The sequence below is a fragment of the Neophocaena asiaeorientalis genome, unplaced genomic scaffold, assembly GCF_003031525.2.
Source record: "Neophocaena asiaeorientalis asiaeorientalis breed wild unplaced genomic scaffold, Neophocaena_asiaeorientalis_V1.1 scaffold108, whole genome shotgun sequence".
NCBI classification, from domain to species: Eukaryota; Metazoa; Chordata; class Mammalia; order Artiodactyla; family Phocoenidae; genus Neophocaena; species Neophocaena asiaeorientalis.
Genome location: NW_020173770.1, coordinates 5625606 through 5643263, shown reverse-complemented (window position 1 = coordinate 5643263; position 17658 = coordinate 5625606). Strand labels below are relative to the sequence as shown.

Sequence of the window (17658 nt, the reverse complement as noted above, 5' to 3'; positions counted from 1 at the left end):
ACAACTGAGGAACGCTGGCCAATTCCATGCCTGACTTCACGAGGCTAACGGTGAAGTAGGCCGTGGCTCGGCTACTTGAAGGAATACCATGCAACTGCTCAAAGTGATGTCTGCGCAGAGGCTTCTAGTGCCAGGAGGAAATGTAATTTACAAGTTAAACCTGCTTAACTAAAAAGATGTAAGAAAACCTGCCAAACTATGTATAGTGCAGTGTAGTTTCCCCCCACCCCGCCTGAAATGCAGCTTTTTCCTCTTTCTTTTCCTTCATCCGCTTCATGACGCTCAATTCACACTGGTCTGTGTGTGTAGACAAATTCCATCAAAATAATTATGGAGAAATGCTGACTGATAGGACAGCAGCAATTTCAGGGTCAAACGTAAGGCCTGAAATAGTCATGAGCTAACTACTTCCCCCTGGGGCTTTCTGCCTCCTGTCGGGGTAAAGAGGAAAAAAAAAAAAAAAAAAAAGATGGGATCAGGCCCCCGTCTTGCTTTCTGAGTCCCGTCCATGAGCCGGGCTGGCCGTGGGCAGGCCAGAACATCACGTAGTCAACAGCTTCCCAGGGTGTTAGGCCCCAGGCACACTCTGACTGCTGGCCAGTTTCCCTGGGCCCAACAGCGAGGTTCCCACTGGGCACCAAGTTGTCCAGGGCTGCTCTATCCCCACTGGTTTGTGCCATTCTGCAGCCAGCCTCCCCGACCCTTTGAGCCCTCTGCACTCCCAGTGGGAAGGATGAGCCAATCACTACGTGGACGATGTGGTGAGGCCAACAGGCCTCGGGAGAAACTCTCACCATCTGAGGTTTCACGAGACACTCAGCATTCGCACACCAGTACACGCCCAGGCCCTGGCTGGGGTCTGCAGGGCAACAGAGCAATACGCTCGGCTCCCCGGGGTACTTCTCCTACTCCAGAGCCTCTGTTCCTGAGCCTCCCCCAGGGCAGAGCTTGGTGTCTGGGAGACTCCTTGGATCACCAGAGAACGTTTTGGAATCAGATCTTCCATAGGAAAGGCAAAAGCTGGAAATCAAATTGAGGCTCCAGGGGCCATCTGTCTGACTAAGTAACGCAAGAAACCCTGACTTAAATAAAGACACAGTTCAGGTCATTATTTAATGAGGAACTAGCTCAGACAGAAAACAGCCGAGCTCATCTCTGGCCACAATCATGCTTCTTCATAACTTTCTTCCATAGACTACTGACTAAAGCAGTCACGTCACTTTTCCTTCTCCTTATGCGGCGCCACAGGGAAGCACAGGGCCACGCAGAACAGGCCCACGCTCACGCACTTGAGGGGAACAAGTGGGGCACCCCAGCCTCTGGAAGGGAATAGGGTGAGACCTTGGCAGTAGGACGCCGGAGGCAGAGCCAGGCCCGAGGAGGAAGAGAAGCTGAGGAGGGAGAGGCGCCCTTAGGTGGAGACCCTCGAAGGCGCCGATGGAGACAGGACAGGCAGCCCGGCTCCCCAGGCTGCAGGGTTAGCCACGGCAGGGTGGGCCCTGGTGCCCCTGCTCGCCCGGGATGCGGGGGTGGGGGGAGGGGCCGGGAACTGCCTCGGGCTCTGTGCGCTTCTGGATTCCGGCCAGGGACCCTGGCCGGGGCCGTCGGGCCCAGTGCCGACTCCGGGTGCGCGGGAAGATGAAGACCCTGGGTGCCCAGGCAGCTGGGTGCCAGGCCGGACGTAGTCACTGAACTCTTCTGCCGGGCAAGTCACTTAGCCTCGGCGTCCTAATCTGACAAGCGTGGAAGGAAGGACCTGCTCCCAAAACGGGTGTCTGCTGTGGCCGGAAATACCTTGAGGCTGAGCAAAGTGAGGCAGCCTGGAGCCTCGCTCCGGCCTCCGCCCCCCGCCCTCCCGGGAGCGGTGCACCCCAGCGCCCGCTGGTCTCCAGACTTGAGAGAGGCTGGGAGGCTCGCCGGGGAGAGGAGGCTGGGCCTGGCCGGGAAGGAGGGAGAACAGGCCCTTGGCCGGAGCGTGGGCGGGCGGGACAGAGCTGGGGGAACACAGCCCCGAGGTCAGATGTCCGGGCGGCCTTCCAGCGGCAGCAGCTAATGTTAGCACACTCAGAGGAAGAGCTGCTCACAGGGGAAAGGAAGGCAGCGGCTCGGAGTGGGGGAAAGGGGAACCGAGTCACTGCACTCCCCACCCCACCCCCGTCCCCCCGGGGGAAGGCATACTGAGTGCTTGTCAGTCCCCTTTCTGTCTGCCCACCTCTCTCTCGGGAGTAGGGGCAGTCACGTTGTCACCAGCATTTAGCTTTTAGGGAAAGGAGAACAAGAGAACCATGACGGGGACCTTCAGCAGGCAGGGAGGGGCGGCCAGGGCCCAGGGGGGCCCAAGCCTCTCCTCTCCCAGTGTTTCCAAGCCCCCAGGGGACCTTCACCTGCAGTTTTAGGCTCTGTCCTCACTGCGGGGCCTCTCACTTCCCTAATTCCAAAGCGGCCTGTGGTGATTCATGATTTCTTTTTTAATCTGAACCCCCAACTTCTGTTATCGTCTTAGTCTGATTAGAAAACAAAAGAGAAAAGCTTTTCCATCTTTCCTGTTATTATCTTGATGGTATTTACATGAGGATGATGTTACCCGGTTAGGAAGCTTAGGCAAAACCCCCATCTTCCTCTCAAACTTGCTGGCTGTTCAGAGCAAATTCTAATCAGTTTATCTTACATTCTGTGGATGTCATCACTAGGCTGGTCTTATTTAGGGTCTTTTTTTGGTTGTTTACAGCCGTGCCTCTCCCCAAGGCCTAGCGGATTCCAGGACCACAGCCTCAGGAGCCGGGTAGGGGCGGGCGTGAGGGCCTTGGTGGGTGAACAGGGCCTGGACTTGAAGCCTGCGTCCTGGCACCCTGCTCGCCAGCTGTGTGACCTGGGCCCTCCGTCGCCTGGGCTCTCTGTTTCCTGCCTGTATAGCAGGTAGACATGGACGAGTCCCCACCCCTCAGCAGGTTGGGGGAGGCTCCAGGAGAGGCAGGGGTGACGGCAATTCCGCAGGCCCCACACAGACTACGCTCCCATCCTCCTGCTTGCCTTCATTGTGCTTCCACCTGCACCGTGAGAGCAGAACCAGGCCAGACCTGTAACGTGCTGACAACCTGTGATGCACCCACCAACTGACACAGGAGAAGGCCGCTCTCCGAAGGTGGCTGCTGCCCATAGCTGGGCTGCCCATCCGGGAGTCCAGGGGAGGCAAGAAGAGAAGGAACACAGAAGGCGATGACTTTCCAAGAAGGGGAGGGGTGTGGGAAGAAAGGCCAGACCCCGACCTGTGAAGCCACCGAGCCCCCTTCAATGGCCATTTGCTTCCCTTGGCTTCCTCTCCTTTTTTTTTTTTCTGAGAAGATGAGTTTTCCTTCCCTGGCTGGGGCTGGGAGGCCGCACTCCTCCTGGCGAGGGCTCAGGCCCTGTCTCTTTGAAGACTGGCTCAGCTGACCACGGGCCCACGGGCCCTGGACCCAGCTCCACGGCCAAGCCCAGGCAGGCCCACCCCCAGATGGAACCAAGTTCAGCGGCGGCAACTGAGGCAAACAGCACAGCTGGAGCCAGAGGGGGCCTCCCTTGGGCCCTCCAGGAGGCCCTCACCCTGAGAGCCGTTGCTTTTTGGTCAGAGCTACTCTACACGAGTGCTTTAATTTCAGCGGGAAAACACCCACCAACCACAGAAAACAGAGCAACTCATCCCTGCACCCCCTCAGCCGTGAACTTGAGCAGCAGAGAAGGGACTGAACGCTGACGAGCTGAGAAGCTGGGCTACAGGGACCCGCATTCGCTCGCTCCAAAATATCCCCTGAACACCTGCCACGCACTAGGTCCCAGGGTCAGGCACTGGGTATTCGGCAAGGAGCGAGAGTGACAAAGGTCCTTTGCCTTGTGAAGCTCACACTCTGGGGCAGGAGTCATTCAGTGAACGAGATCAAGATGTTAGAAAAGTGGTTAAGCGCCTTGGAAAGAAAAGGACAGGGAAAAGGGGACAGGCAGTACATGGAGGTAAGGAAGTAGGGGAGGTAGTGGAATTAGATTTTAGGCCAAGTGGCCAAAGAAAAGGAGGGAGGGAGAGAGTCCTGCTAACGGGGAGCGTTCCAGGCCAGGGGAGAAGTGCACAAGCCCTGAGGCATGTAGAGCAGGGAGGCCGGCGTGGCTTGAACAGAGTCAGTGGCGGAGAGCAGCGGAGAGAGAGCACAGCGGTCACGGGGGCCAGAGTACACCGGACCTCATACATCCCAGCAGGAGTCTGGCGTTTGCTCAGCCTGAGACGGGAAGCCTGTGGAAGGCTCTGAGCAGAGGTGGGACGGTCTGACTCGCATTCCCTCTGGCTGCTGGGTAATGCAAACGGGCTACAGGAGCCAGAGCGGGGGCCAGTTCCCAAAAGAATCCAGATGAGAGAGTACACAGGAAGGACCAGAGCAGCAGCAGTGGGGATGATGAGAGGGAATCTACTGACAGATATATATTCAACACAAATTGGAAAGGAAGGAGTGATGGGCAAAGACCCTACCTGTCTTATGGAATTCCTTCAGCCCAAGGTGCTCCGTGAAGGCCTGAGGAGTGGACACAGGTCTTGGTGGCTTTCACAAGCTCTTATGAGGACCTAAGACCCACCTGCCTGCTCTCGACCTGGGTGGTAGGGTAAGACTGGGGGAGAAAGCCCACTAGGTGCTAGCGTGGGGTCTCACGAGGGGCTGTGAAGGGCGCCAGGAGGGGCGCTGGGTGACATGACCCCGGACAGTGCCCCCATCCCTGACCATAGAAGCAGCAGAATCCCTGGGACGTACCCACGTGCAAAACCCCCCACAAGAGTGTTTGTGCCCGAGCGGGACTGCTTTCAGCTCCCCCTGCAGGGGAGCAGCCCACCCACTTCCGAGGAATTAGGGCTATAGAAGGAGGGTGAGGAGACCGTTTTGTTCGTGGCCTAAGAAGGCCGGCTGTCTGCCTCTCTGGCCAGGCTCACCGGGCCACTTGGTCCGATGACCAGCCCTGCGGGGGGCGGCCGCCACCAGGCCCACCACCTTGGCCGCCAGGCCACGCCTTCTTTCTCCACCGCCCCCCACTCTGGACATTGCTGAGGCGGCAGCTCTCACTCGCACTGACCACCCTGCCTTTTGGAAACTACCTCCCTGACCGGGTGGAGACCAGAAGGAATGTGGGGCTCAGCCCGGCAGGGGCGGCAGAAGCACGCTCGGTATTATTTACCAGGGTGCTGGTCTGCCCTCCCCGCTCGCCAGAGGACTCAAATCTGGGTTGGCTACTTCCTTCTTGTGAGGGCGAAGCCGGGCTCTGGGTGACTCTGCTCCACTGCCCCTCCTGCCACGGCTCCCAGAGCTCTGCTCGTGGGCCCTCTGGGCACATCTGCTAAGGCCTCTTCCTCAGTCCACAGCCCCACCTGGATATCGGGCCTCAAAAGGGTCACCAGAGAAGCCAGGCCACCAGGTCCTTACCAGCTCAGGGGTGAAGGTCCTGCACGCTACGGGGTCAGCTCCCTGCTTGTCGAGGCTTTGACTTAGGATCGTCACCATCGTAAGGACCTCAGGCACTGGGCGCCAGCCCAGGGTGGGCACGAGCCATCTTCGGGTGGGCAGACTTGGGCAGAGGCGACCTCCTGGGCACCCCCCGGATGACGATGTCAGCAGAAACAGCTCCCCATCGGCTGCTCACCCTCAGGGTGGGGCTCTTCCAGGAAATGGCCAAGTGTGGTCAACTCCCTGGAAAGATAAAAGAAACGCAGAGGGATTCAGGACTGGGGCAGACCAGGGCCCCGAGAGAGCCGCGCCCTCCCCTGCACGCTGGGACCCTGCTGGGGAATAGAACCGCCTCTCCGCTGCAGGAGAGGTAACCTGGCGGGGGCCAGGAAGGCCGGAATGGCCTTCCCGGAGTCCTCACCCACCCCCAGGCCAGCCTTAGGGTGTCCCTGAAGCCAACACCTGGTGGGCACAACAGTGACCCAGCTCAGCCTTGTGGCACCTTTAAGACAGATCTCGGGGTCTGGGCTGCTCACAGACTGCTGTCCCCGAAGTGCGCTCAAGCCGTGTGACCTCCTACACTGAGCTAGCCCTACAGACAGCCCAAGGTCGGCTGAGGTCAGACATGGGCCGACCCTGCAGCCGCAGCCGGCAAGGTGGCTCCTGTTCTCCACCCAGGTCTGAAGGAAACCACTGGAAGAACTAGGAGGGTCCATTTAAAGGCACATACTTCCCATCCTTGGAAGCACCACGATTCCGAAATGACACATTTGCAACACGGAGCGCCTCCGTCCCCTTCCTCAGAATGAGCCAAACCAAGTCCCGGCCTGCACTCACCCCTCTGAGCTCCCAGCAGTGATGGGACCCTCTCTCATCACCGTTCTACACAGCCTGGAGCATCTCCCCGACCCACCCTCATCTCTCACCAAGCAAAAGCCCAAAGAGTGCAGCCAGCCTTCAGTCCAGGTTGGGAAAATCGCTCCTTACAAATTAATTTCTCTGATCCTATTTCCATCCCACCCCTCCGTGGTTACACCTTCAGAGGAAGTCACAGAGGTCCAAGGAACCTGAAGATCATCAGGTTCCATCAAAAAGTAAAAAGTAACGATAACAACAGTAAAAAAATAAAAAGCAGCTCCTAATCTGTAATTAAAATCAAACTGGTCAGTGCAGGAAAATGTTTTAGAATCTGCTGCTCTGTGTAAAAATTAATCGCACCCTGGTATTTACTTGCCGTCCAGATTGTAAATCATATTTTCCTGTTTACTTCGATTAGACTTTACAGTGGGTGTTATTGAAATTGCTCAATTACGGGCCAGCTGGCGAGCACAGGAAAATTACCTTCTACTGTTCTTCGAAAACAAGGTTCATCCAAAGTGCAAAAGCAGGGAAGCGAAGGAGGGAAATCAATACATTTTCAAAGGACTGACTGTTCAGGAGGGAGGGCCGGTGGAGTCTCCAGGCTCCCAGGTCACACTGGGAGACCTGATGCAGAGTTCCAAAGCCACATCAATCTAGAAGTGAAACGTTCTGACCAAGTATGATCTGCCCCAGCAAAGAATTTCAGATCACTCCTCCGAGTCTGGCCAGAAAGCCGAGCCAGGAATGCCAGCCAGCCCCCTGGACGCTTGGCTTGGGAGCAGGGCGGGCCATGTGAGCAGGGGAGTGCCCGGAGTGGTGCCGTGGACTCTCCCTTCAAGAGACGGAGATGAGGCCTGATGGAGGCCGTCTTCTCTCTAGGCGCAACCTCGATTCAGTTCTGGAGCCGCCAGCCATCACCCCAGGCCCAGGGGTGACCCACCCTCCCCATTCCCTTCTTCCCTAACAAGGCAAGAGGGTTCGCTGGTTACAAGCTCAGGTCCTGAGCCAAGCACACCTGAGCTGGAATCCCAGCTGTTGAAACGTATCGTCTGAGTGACCTTGGCCAAGTTACTTACTCTCTGAGCCCTGGTTTGCCTTTCCATACAATAGGGACAACAGTGCCTGCCTCAGAAGATGACTCTGTATCATAAGAAAAGAGAGCTTGGCTTGCTCAGTGAGAAGCCCTAGCTCATGTGAAGAACTCAATAAACAAGTAGCTACTGCCTCTAGTTTCATAGGGGAGCCTGTGAGTCCCGATCTTTTCTCAGCAATGGACACCCAAGCACCTGTCCTCTCAAATCTTTTTAAAAGGGAAATTCCATCAAAACCTTTCAAAGCTAAATTCCATCAAGAGGAGACTAGCTGGGCTTCCTGGGTGGCAGAGTGGTTACAAATCCGCCCGCCAATGCAGGGGACAAGGGTTTGAGCCCTGGTCCAGGAAGATCCCACGTGCCACAGAGCAACTAAGCCCGTGTGCTACAACTGAGCCTGCACTCTGGAGCCCACGAGCCACAACTACTGAAGCTTGCGCGCCTAGAGTCTGTGCTCTGCAACAAGAAGCCACCGCAATGAGAAGCCCGCACACCACAACGAAGAGTAGCCCCCGCTCGTAACAACTAGAGAAAGCCCGCGTGCAGCAACGAAGACCCAACGTAGCCAAAAATAAAAATAAATAAATAATTTTTTTTAAAAAGGGGGGGGGGCGCTGGCTGTATTATGGCCCATGCCTCTGGTGGAACCGTAGGCGGCCAGTAAGAACGATGCTGTAGAAGTCTTATCGCCACGGAAACACGTTAGCCCATCCCATGCAGCCGCTGTGTGCCCAGCACGAAGCTGGATGGAGGAAGCGGTGCAGGTGTCCCAGCTCTCGCGGCTCTGCTCCCGCTGGAGCCCCTACAGAAGGCCAGGTCGCACAGAGGCAGCATGACTGGTGAATACCAGAGCACCATATGCTCCTGGAAACTGGGCAGCCAGTAAACACGGCAGGCACTGGAAGGAGGAGGAAGGTCCTGCACGAGCCCTGTCTTCAGGAGTTGTGGCAAGACAGTACTGTGAACACAGGTACCACAGCTATGGAAGGCAGATGGAGGAGGGGGTCCCTGGGGCTGAGTCATAAACAGACCCCTTTGCACAGGAACCAATGACATGCAGCACTGCCTGGAAGAGCCCAGGAATGGGGACAACCCACACGGCCATCAGCAGGTGACTGGTAACAGAAATCACAGTGTAGCTACGTAAACAAATACCACGTCACCTCCACTGCAGTGTTAATGAGGCAGTTTTAATGGTACAGATACGAAGCACTCTCTAAGATAACACTGTAAATGAAACCAGCAAGAAGAGAAGTACAGCATGGTCCCATAACCACGCGGCCCTGGAGTGGGAGAAGGCACTTTGAGTGTATAGCCTTACACACGGACACGTGCTATTTGAGGATTTCATCCAGTGCATATAACGCCTTTCTGATTAAAAAGAAAACAGGCAAGATTTCAACATGAAGGGAAGAGGCACCTGGGAAGGGGGAAGCGTGAGCGTAGGACGGCAGCCTGGCCTGTACAGGCGGGGGCAGGCGGGGGGCAGTGAGCACACTACTGGCAGGCACACAGGGCACGTGGAGAGGGGGCAGCAGCAGGACAAGGGGCTGGAAAGACAGAGTCGCCCCAGACCAAAGGCTCCAAATGCCAGACTTTATCATGCAGCCATAGGATGCTCCCAAAGGAGCTGGAGTTGGCTGGGTTGATCTGCTGAAAGAGAATGATTTTTTTTTGAACCCTTTGCAGCACCTAGGTCGGTGCCTTGACTACAGCAAGAGCTCCACACGTTTCTGGAATCCGGCTAAATCGTAGCAACATTTGAAATGATCCGGGCACATTCTCAGACCCTGTGAGGCAAATCCAGACCATCAGAGCCTGGCACAATCTGGAATTCCCTGGGATTCCTTTGATCCATGGCATGGGCCGGGCCAAGCTCACTGGGGAATGCCAGTGCCCGTCCAGAGACTCGGAGCCCAGTCTGAGGACGGGGCCAGTTACTTCTCAGGGAGAAGCCAGGAACTCGGCCTTTGAGGGATGACTGGGTGCACAGCTCTGCCCAAGGTAAGAAGGAGGTGCCCCAGGGCCCACAGGGGGCAAGGGAAAGGCCTCCTGAGATCACCTCTGGGGCACAGATCCTGCTCTGGCCTGGTGGGCCTTCTCTTAACCCATGTTAAGAACAGCTTCTATCTACTGAGCACCTACTGTGTACCGGGTGCTTTATATATCAATACACAACAGATGTAAGTAGTAACAGTGTACAGACAGATGAATCAACTCACCTAGGGTATCAGGGGTGAGCTCCCGGGCTGTGCTTCCCACTGGTGTCCACCTGCAGCAAAGCTCCCACCCCTACCTGCCTCTCCATACCAGGTGCATCCTTCAAAGCCCCATCGAGCAACTACCACGCAACCCAGCAAGTGCACTCCTTGGCATTTATCCCGGAGAAATGCAAGCTTGTGTTCACACAAAACCCTGCACATGACTGTTCATAACAGCCAAAACCAGAAAACCACCCAGATGTCCTTCAACGGGTGACTAGCTAAACAAATTGTGGAACAGCATCCCATGGAACCCTCCTCAGCACTAAAAAGGGACGAACTATTGATATCTACCTGGACGAATCTCCAGGGAATCGTGCTGAGTGGAAAACCCCAGTCCCCGAAGGTTAATTACTGCATGACTCCATCTACATAACATTCTTGACATGACAAAACTACAGAAATGAAGACTAGATTAGTAGTTGCTGGGCATTTGAATGGGCGCTTGGGATGGGGGTGAGGGAGCTGGGGGTGGTTATGAAAAGACACCGGCAGGGATCCTTGGGATGGAGATGCTCTGTATCTCGACTGTATCGCATGGGTGTCAATTTCCTGCTTGTGACTTGGACTATAGTTTTGCAACATGTCACTGCTGGGGAAAACTGAGTAAACGGTACACAGGACTTCTATGATTTCTTACAACTACCTGTGGATTTACAATGATCTCAAAAGTTAAACATTACTTTTCTTCCAGTTTTTTTGAGATACAATGGACATACAGCCTTGTGTAAGCTGCAGGTATGCAGCATCATGAAACGATCTCAGTAAGTTTAGTGAACATCCATCACCTCATAGAGATACAAAGTGAAACAGAAAAATATTTTTTTCTTACATCAAAATTTTAAATTTAAAAAGCCCACTCCGTCTATGCACTTGCCAAAACTCACGGAAGTAAACACCAAAGAGTGAGCTGTACTGCATATACATATAAAATTCTTTTTAAAGAAGGCCACGTGGCAGCCACTGCCTGTAGCGGATCCGATGCAGCGTGAGGCCAGGAGGCGTGCTAAGGGACTGGGCAGCCTCCCCCTCACCTCCCAAGCCCCTTAACTTCAGTTTCCTCATCTTTAAAATGAAACTGAGAACACCTTTGCTCTGGGGGCTGCTGGAAGAGTCAGGTAAGAAAATGTGTATAAGAGGGTGCAGCACAGAGAAGGCCCCAGACACCGGTGCCCACTCCCCAGGGTACACACGGATGGTCAGCGGGCACCAAGCGACACTGCCCGCGGTTAGCGAGAGGCCTCAACCCAGCCCCGTGGCACCCTGGCCCCTCCGCCCCCTCCCAGCTGCACTGCCAGCCCCCGCCTCCCTGAGGACCAACTATGGGCTGGGCTCTTCTCATTTCATCTCTCGAATTCCTGTGAACAGGCATTGCTATTAACAGTATTCCCATTTTCCAGATGAGAAGACCAAGGCTCCAGGAAAATGAATCAAGCATTTGCCCAAGATCCTACAGCTAGCGGGGGTGAGGGTAAGATCTGAATCCAGGTCTGTCTCCTCAGGACACCGCAGGGACAAGGGGCAACTTTACTTTCTCACACAGGTCCTTCCTAACATGAAACTTTCTTGCTTTTGTTCTGCAGTCTTCAGTGTGCCTTCGGGCGTCTGCAACCCTCGAACCCAGCTGTCTGATATCACTGTGGTTGAGACTCTCGGCTTCTGGCAAATGGGAACCCTGCCCGGTGCGCGCTGAACGCCTTTATATACGCAAAAAAGTTTTGCAAACTCTAAGAGTCTATATAACTCTTCAGAAGATTACAGGAGTTTACCAAACGTTTCTGTCATGCATTTTGAAGAGCCACCCTTTAAAGAAAAGAAACTGACCACGCTGGAACTCGCCCAATTAAATGTTTCCTTCTTTTAATATCCTTATCCTGTGTTTCCTACTTGTCCAAGTTGGTTTTATAGCAGAAGAATATCTCACCACCCCAACACAGGACTCAGAGCAAAACCTAAACATAACCTTGGCCGCTGACAGTGATTTTCCTGATGGCCCAAGCAAGTCATTCCTTTCAGAGCTTCCACTTCCCCCTCCCATTAAGCAAAGGAAATGGGAGACAAACAGCAATTCTACAAGGTCTTTGGGAAGGCTGCATGCACTTTTAAACTTTCGTAACTTCAGCTGTTGGTGTGACAAAAGCAATCTGTGGGCAGGATCTAGAAGCAAATTTATGAACATATGGGGAAGGGCATCTTTCAGAGGGTCATGCTGCCTTCTGCCAGATCCTGTGACAAACCCATGGAAGGGCGGAGCGGGCAGAAGAATCCTCTGGTCGCAGTCAAGGCTCACATCTGCCACGAGCAGGGAATTAAATCTGTCCGGGGACGCCTTCTGCTTGCTGCTAAGGCATCTGAGTTTAAAGGATACAAGTTAAAAGCTGCCTAGGAACTTTATCAACAGCCCGGACTTTCCCAGACCGAGTTGACATTGGAAAGACAGCCTGGAGTTTCAATAAGAGAACATGCCCGGAGAATGTGTTTCCCAGACGGCAGTGGAACATTTAAACTAATTCCCTCGGCCCAGGTTCCCAAGTCTTCAGGCCCTCCTGAAAAATAACTGATCAAAGACAGCTATGCCTTCACCGCCTGCAATACACCAACAGAAAAAGAGAGACAGATGAAACCTCTTAAGTCAATACTTTAACACCAAGGACATGTTTGATACCAAACATCACTGATTTAAGGAAACTCCACAATAGAGGCAACAGCCAGGAAAAAAATACGTTTTTGTTCACCATTTTCCTAGTACCTTCCTGGTCTGTACTTGTGGAAGTAACAGGGGACACGGAGTCTACCTTTTAACAGAGCATGAATAAAATAAGAACAGCCACGGCGGCAGTGCCAGGCCCCAGGCTTACTGTATCCTCAGAGGAGCCCTACGAGCGGGCACTACTGTTATTCCGTTTTACAGAGGGACAAGCTGAGGTCCAGGCCCAAGGTCACCCAGTTGTAAAGGGTGAAACAGGACTCAAGCCACATCTGCTGAATTCCAAAGTCTTTGAACCACCAAGACTTCTACTCCAGGATCCGTAAACTGTGTCCTAATTATCCCGTAAGTATTCGATTTCTCAAACTGACCAAAAGCTGAAGCACAGATGCTGGGTTTGCAAGACACCCCTTCCCTATAAGCTCTTCCTGTGGTGCCCCAGGCCACACACCTCAACCTTCTGGACTTAATGATGAACTGGCACTAGGCGTTCCACTGAGGCAGGGAGTGGGGAAGTGAAAGGGTAGGGGTGAAACATAAAGGCACTGATCTCCATCCCTAACCACAGGGAGGGGCAGCCGTGCCGGGTGCCGTGCAGAGGTGAAGTGCCTTCCGGGAAAGCCAGGGTGCCCCCAGGCCTGGGGGATGGTGCTGGCTCCTCACTACATCAGCCGGAATCTGTGTCCATAGGCCCCGCTCTCCCTGGGGCTCTGCTGCCCCTCCCCCATAGCTCCCCCCCAAGCCCATTTCCAGGGTGTTCACGGGGAGCCCGTCCTCCACACATGTTGTCTGGGTGTGGCCCTGCCTCAGGCCTCCTCTGGTCTCAGCACAGAGCCTGTCACAGCAGGAACCTGAGTCAACAACACACCTGGGGACGAGCACTGAACTCGAGGCCCGGAAGTCACACTTCCCCTCCAGCTCAATCCTGGATGAGCTGTGGCACCCTGGGCGAGTGATAGAACTTTGCTGAGCTTCGTGATCTGTAAGAAGTAAGCCTTGTTCTGCCCCCGCGAGTGGGAAGTTCAGGAAGGAAAGGTCTGCAGAGTGGGGCACCTGAAGAGGGGCCAGGGGTACTGAGGTGAGTCCTTCGGTGAGCACAGTTCGAACAGAGAGCAGGCCCTTACTCAGCCCGTGCGAACTGGCTAACACAGACCACGTCTTCACAGCCACGGCACGGGTGGCTGGGCAGGCGAACGGAACGTGCTTGTGACTCCTCTGAGCACCTCGCTGGGAGATGTAGCTGCTGGACAATCAAATTCATTATTGAGTCTCATGTTCACCCGGGTTCCTGTCTGCACGTGACACGTGAGGAAACTGGGCTCAGAGAGGCAGTGCAACCTGGCTAAACCACACAGCTGACATGCGGCTGCATCAGACTCTCAGGGGGGCTATGCTACACTTTCTTGCTGCAAGAATAAAGCATCTGCCGTCCTTACAGACAGCATGCTTACCCCACCCCTGATTCCTCGCCCCAGAGTAAGGTGTGTCCTTGGAGGTGTCTTCTTCAGTGACTGGGGTGAATATACATTCCCTGGACTAGACCCTCAGGTAATCAAAGGCCACCGAAGGCCCACACTCAGGAAAGGACTGGCAGTCACATTACCTGGCTGGAAAGGGACCCACCCTGTGCCCCGGGCTGAACAAAGTGGCCCAGCATCCCTTATGAGACTGTCTTAATGGAGGGGAAACAAAACAAAACAGTAAATGAGCTGTTGAACCAAACTGGGAGTCTGTTCTCTGGGACTTTACACAGTCACTCTCCCAGTGTTGTAGGGATTTGCTGTGTTTTTAAGCAAATAACATTTCAAGAGGAGGGGGAGGAAGAACGTTATTCAGGGACATGAAAGTGTTGAGACCCAGAGCCAAAACAAATGTGAACATGGGAACGAGGCAGCCTGTGTTGCTTCTTGAAACTCAAGCCAACTGCATGCGTGACGTGTCAAGAGCTCATTCATCAATGAGAACTAACTGACAGGCAAGTTTCCTACATGCAGCCCCGCAGTCCTCGCTACCATTCAAGTCCTTTCAACCTGCCAAACCCTACAAGAGAAGAGCGTCCTATGGACTAGGATCTGCAGAGCAAACTCAAAAGGAAGGAAATGAGGGGTGGGGGGGAGAAGAACCAGTACTTACTGAGGGAGCACAGACTAGACCCCGCCTTGTCCTCCAGACCAGGATGAGGGAGAGAAGGGGAGAGAACAGGGGACGGTGAGACACAGCAGGGGCCCCAGAGATAATCTACTGAAATGTTAAGCCACTTATAGCCTAAGACGACCATGACCCCTTCTTCAGTCAGACCTATTTACAAGTACAGTGAATTTAATCAAACCATGATTTGAAACCAAAAGAGATGAGGGGTTAAAAAACAATTAAAGAAGAACAAAAATAGAGAAGCCCAAACAAGAGGCAGTGTGGCCTGTGTGAAGACAGCAGGACTTGGGAAACATGGGTTCTGGCCCTGCCTCTGCCACCGAGCAGCTCTGGCCCGTTTGCCAAGTCACTTCCCCTGTCTGGCCTCAGACCCCTCACCCGACGAATGGAAGACCGGGTCAGACGGGCTCTGTTTCTGCCAAGTGAGCATCCACGTGCAGCCATGCATCAGCTGTGTGGCTCAGCCAGGTCACACTGCCTCTATAAGCCTCAGTTTCCTCACCTGTGACATGCAAACGGGAACCCGAGGGAGCACGAGACTCAGTCACGGAAGGTGCTGCGTGAGCTGCGAGAGGGTGTGAAGGGCTGGTGATGCCCGTCCTGCAGCCACTGCTCTGGTGGCCATGTGTCAGCTGGCCTTCCCGGTCCTGCCCAGACCTGACCTCCAGTGTTCAAGGTCGCAGGAGACCGGACAACAGCAAAGGCCAAATTCTCACTGGCTGCCATCCTGAGCCTCAGCCGTGGCCTCCATACGGCCGATACGGCCGAGTGGAGAGTGGGAAGCCACCCTCATATTCCTTCGGGGCAGGTAACCGGGAGGTGGGGTTGCCCCCCTCCCTTACGTACCTACAGGCACGAGTGGGGATGTTTGCACAGGTGCATTCTCCAAACTCAGTCCTTAAGCACACCAGGGTACCTTGGTGTCTTTCAGTGACATTAACAACATTCAGAATTAAGGAGTTTCTTGGAAGGCGAGGAAGTTAGTCACTTACCGGGTTTCACACCTTCATCTCCTACCTCCTGCTACAAAAACAGCCCCTTCCTTTGCAAAATGTTTATGCACTTTAGGGCCCAGAGACAGCAACGTTCTCTCCCTCCTGCGGGATGACCTACCCTCACCCAGGCTGCACGCACGCTTCATGCCAGTGTGGTCCCAGGAGCCCCTCGGGCAGGGGGAGCGTCCCCGTTCCTGCCCAGCCACACACCAGCACTGCCCTCACAGAAGCCCCGGGCCGCTGCACAGAGCAAATGGAGCCTCCCAGCAGCTGGCACCGGGGACACAGCTGGGAGGCAGCCTCTCTTCATCTCAGGGACCTGGGGGCTGGTGGCCTCACACGGTGACACAAGCATCACACTGAAACACGGGCGGTGACGCAGGAGGGGACCAGGAGCTCTGTAAGAACTGTGAGGGACACGAGAACCAGGTTTCCCATCTGCCACCCACTTGGAGGTCACACCCTGACCTCACCTCGCAGACCAGGACTTCACCCTCCTGATCCGACCGATTTTACAGGGTATGGTATAGAAATTAATCAGCCGGGCTAACCAATCTACACTGAGGCTTCCGCCTTCTCCCCTGCCCCCCACACGGCCAGCTGCACCGCACGGTCAAGAACGCTGTCATCTGCCAAAACAAAACTCTTCAGAGAGACTGCCAGACAGGTCCGTCATAATGACAGGTACCCTTGAGCTCCGGGGCACCTCTCAGTCAAATTCCCAAAGCCATCTCTCTGGTGCCTCCCAGAGGGCTTCCGAAGGGCGGGACAAACTCTACTAAGATGACTCTGACATCAGCTGCAAGCATGGTGGCGAGGGAGCCATTCTATGTGTAACAGCGGCCATCTGCCTGCAGAAGGACCTCAACGGCACCAGACTGTTGACTCTTCAGGAGGAGAAAGAGGCTCCTGTAAGAAGGGCTGCCCTGAGGTCCTAATTCAAAGCAAAGCCCAGAGATTCGGCTCTGAATTACTTAGCACTGTTCAGGGACCGAACAGAAGGAGGCTGGGAGCAGCTGCGTGTGGGTCTCGAGCTCCTGCTTTACCTTCTGGCAGAGTGTGCAGGCAGGAGAAGGGAGGGGCGCCTCATTTGCAAACCCATCTCCACTTCCTCTAAGCATCCTGGATATGACAAGCCTGGGCCTCCCGTGCTCAGAGCAAAGACCTCGAGGGGGTTAAAGAGGAAACGATATGGCCAACCAGATTCAAGCCCTGCTGAACTCTTCCAGAGCCTTGGCAGGGTGGTGGGGTGGTGATCTTGACAGCTCTAAGTGAGACTCAAAACACCCTCAGAGAGTTTTACCTTCCAGAGGTGAGCAGATCATCGTCATCAGAAATGGCCCAGGCCCCGGAAGAAACAGAGGTTCACTCCGCTGTTTGTCCACAACATATCCCAAAGTACCTGAAAAAGCAGCAAATGTGCCCGCGGCCGCTGTAACTGTCGTGTTATTCTCATCGTCCTCTAGGGGAGCCATCGGAACCGAGTTTTGGTGCCAGCTTGTCCTGCCCTCAGGAAGCTCATTTCACTAAGTCAGCAGCAAAACTCTACAGCTAGGCCTCGGAGCACCTCCCAAACCCAGCAGCGAGCTGGCCTTCGCCTCGCCTGGAAGGGGCCTCACCCTGGTCAGGAGCCTCATCTGGAGGAGTTACCAAACGTGCGAGAGCAGGAAGGCTACATCTGAAACGGGTAACACCAGCCTCCTCGACCACGAGTAAGCCCAGGGGAGGCAGGCATAAATCATCAACCTTCTCAGAGTTAACAATAACGATAATAAAGTTAAAAAAAAAAAGAAAAAAACTGTCAGACTGAATAAGGGGACAAGATGAGAATGGATGAAATGTAACAGGTACTGGTCAGGGGCCAGCATTTAGACACCAAAACCAAGTTTCAGGTGTGCTAGGTGAATAGTTAATAGCAGGCTGTCCTCCCTGAAAAGCCTGATGGGACAGGATTTGTGCACAAAAGCATATGTAAGTCACAGGCCCTCTGCCCAAGGAAGTAAAAATTATTAACTGATGCATGAGTGAAATGAAAAGTAAAATAAAACGCACTAAGAGGCAGAGTACATTTTAAAAGACAAATTACACGATATCATAACAGGGCCTTCTACGGTTCAAAAATGAGCACTGCAGGGC

The 17658-nt window shown here is 54.3% G+C and overlaps 2 protein-coding genes across 2 annotated transcripts in view; both read right to left on the bottom strand.

The window, feature by feature from the left end:
* The window catches only part of FAM53B (family with sequence similarity 53 member B), a 74089-nt gene extending 68521 nt beyond the window's left edge, over window positions 1–5568 (bottom strand). The window contains exon 1 of the mRNA XM_024751539.1: window positions 5436–5568. Coding sequence (XP_024607307.1) covers window positions 5436–5513 — 78 coding nt within the window. The 5' untranslated portion in view covers window positions 5514–5568. The remainder of the gene's footprint in view (window positions 1–5435) is intronic.
* A 5-nt stretch (window positions 5569–5573) lies between these two features.
* EEF1AKMT2 (EEF1A lysine methyltransferase 2) overlaps window positions 5574–17658 on the bottom strand; it is a 72760-nt gene continuing 60675 nt past the window's right edge. Inside the window, exon 7 of the transcript XR_003003993.1 lies at window positions 5574–5699. The gene's annotated coding sequence lies outside the window, so the exon portion shown is untranslated. The remainder of the gene's footprint in view (window positions 5700–17658) is intronic.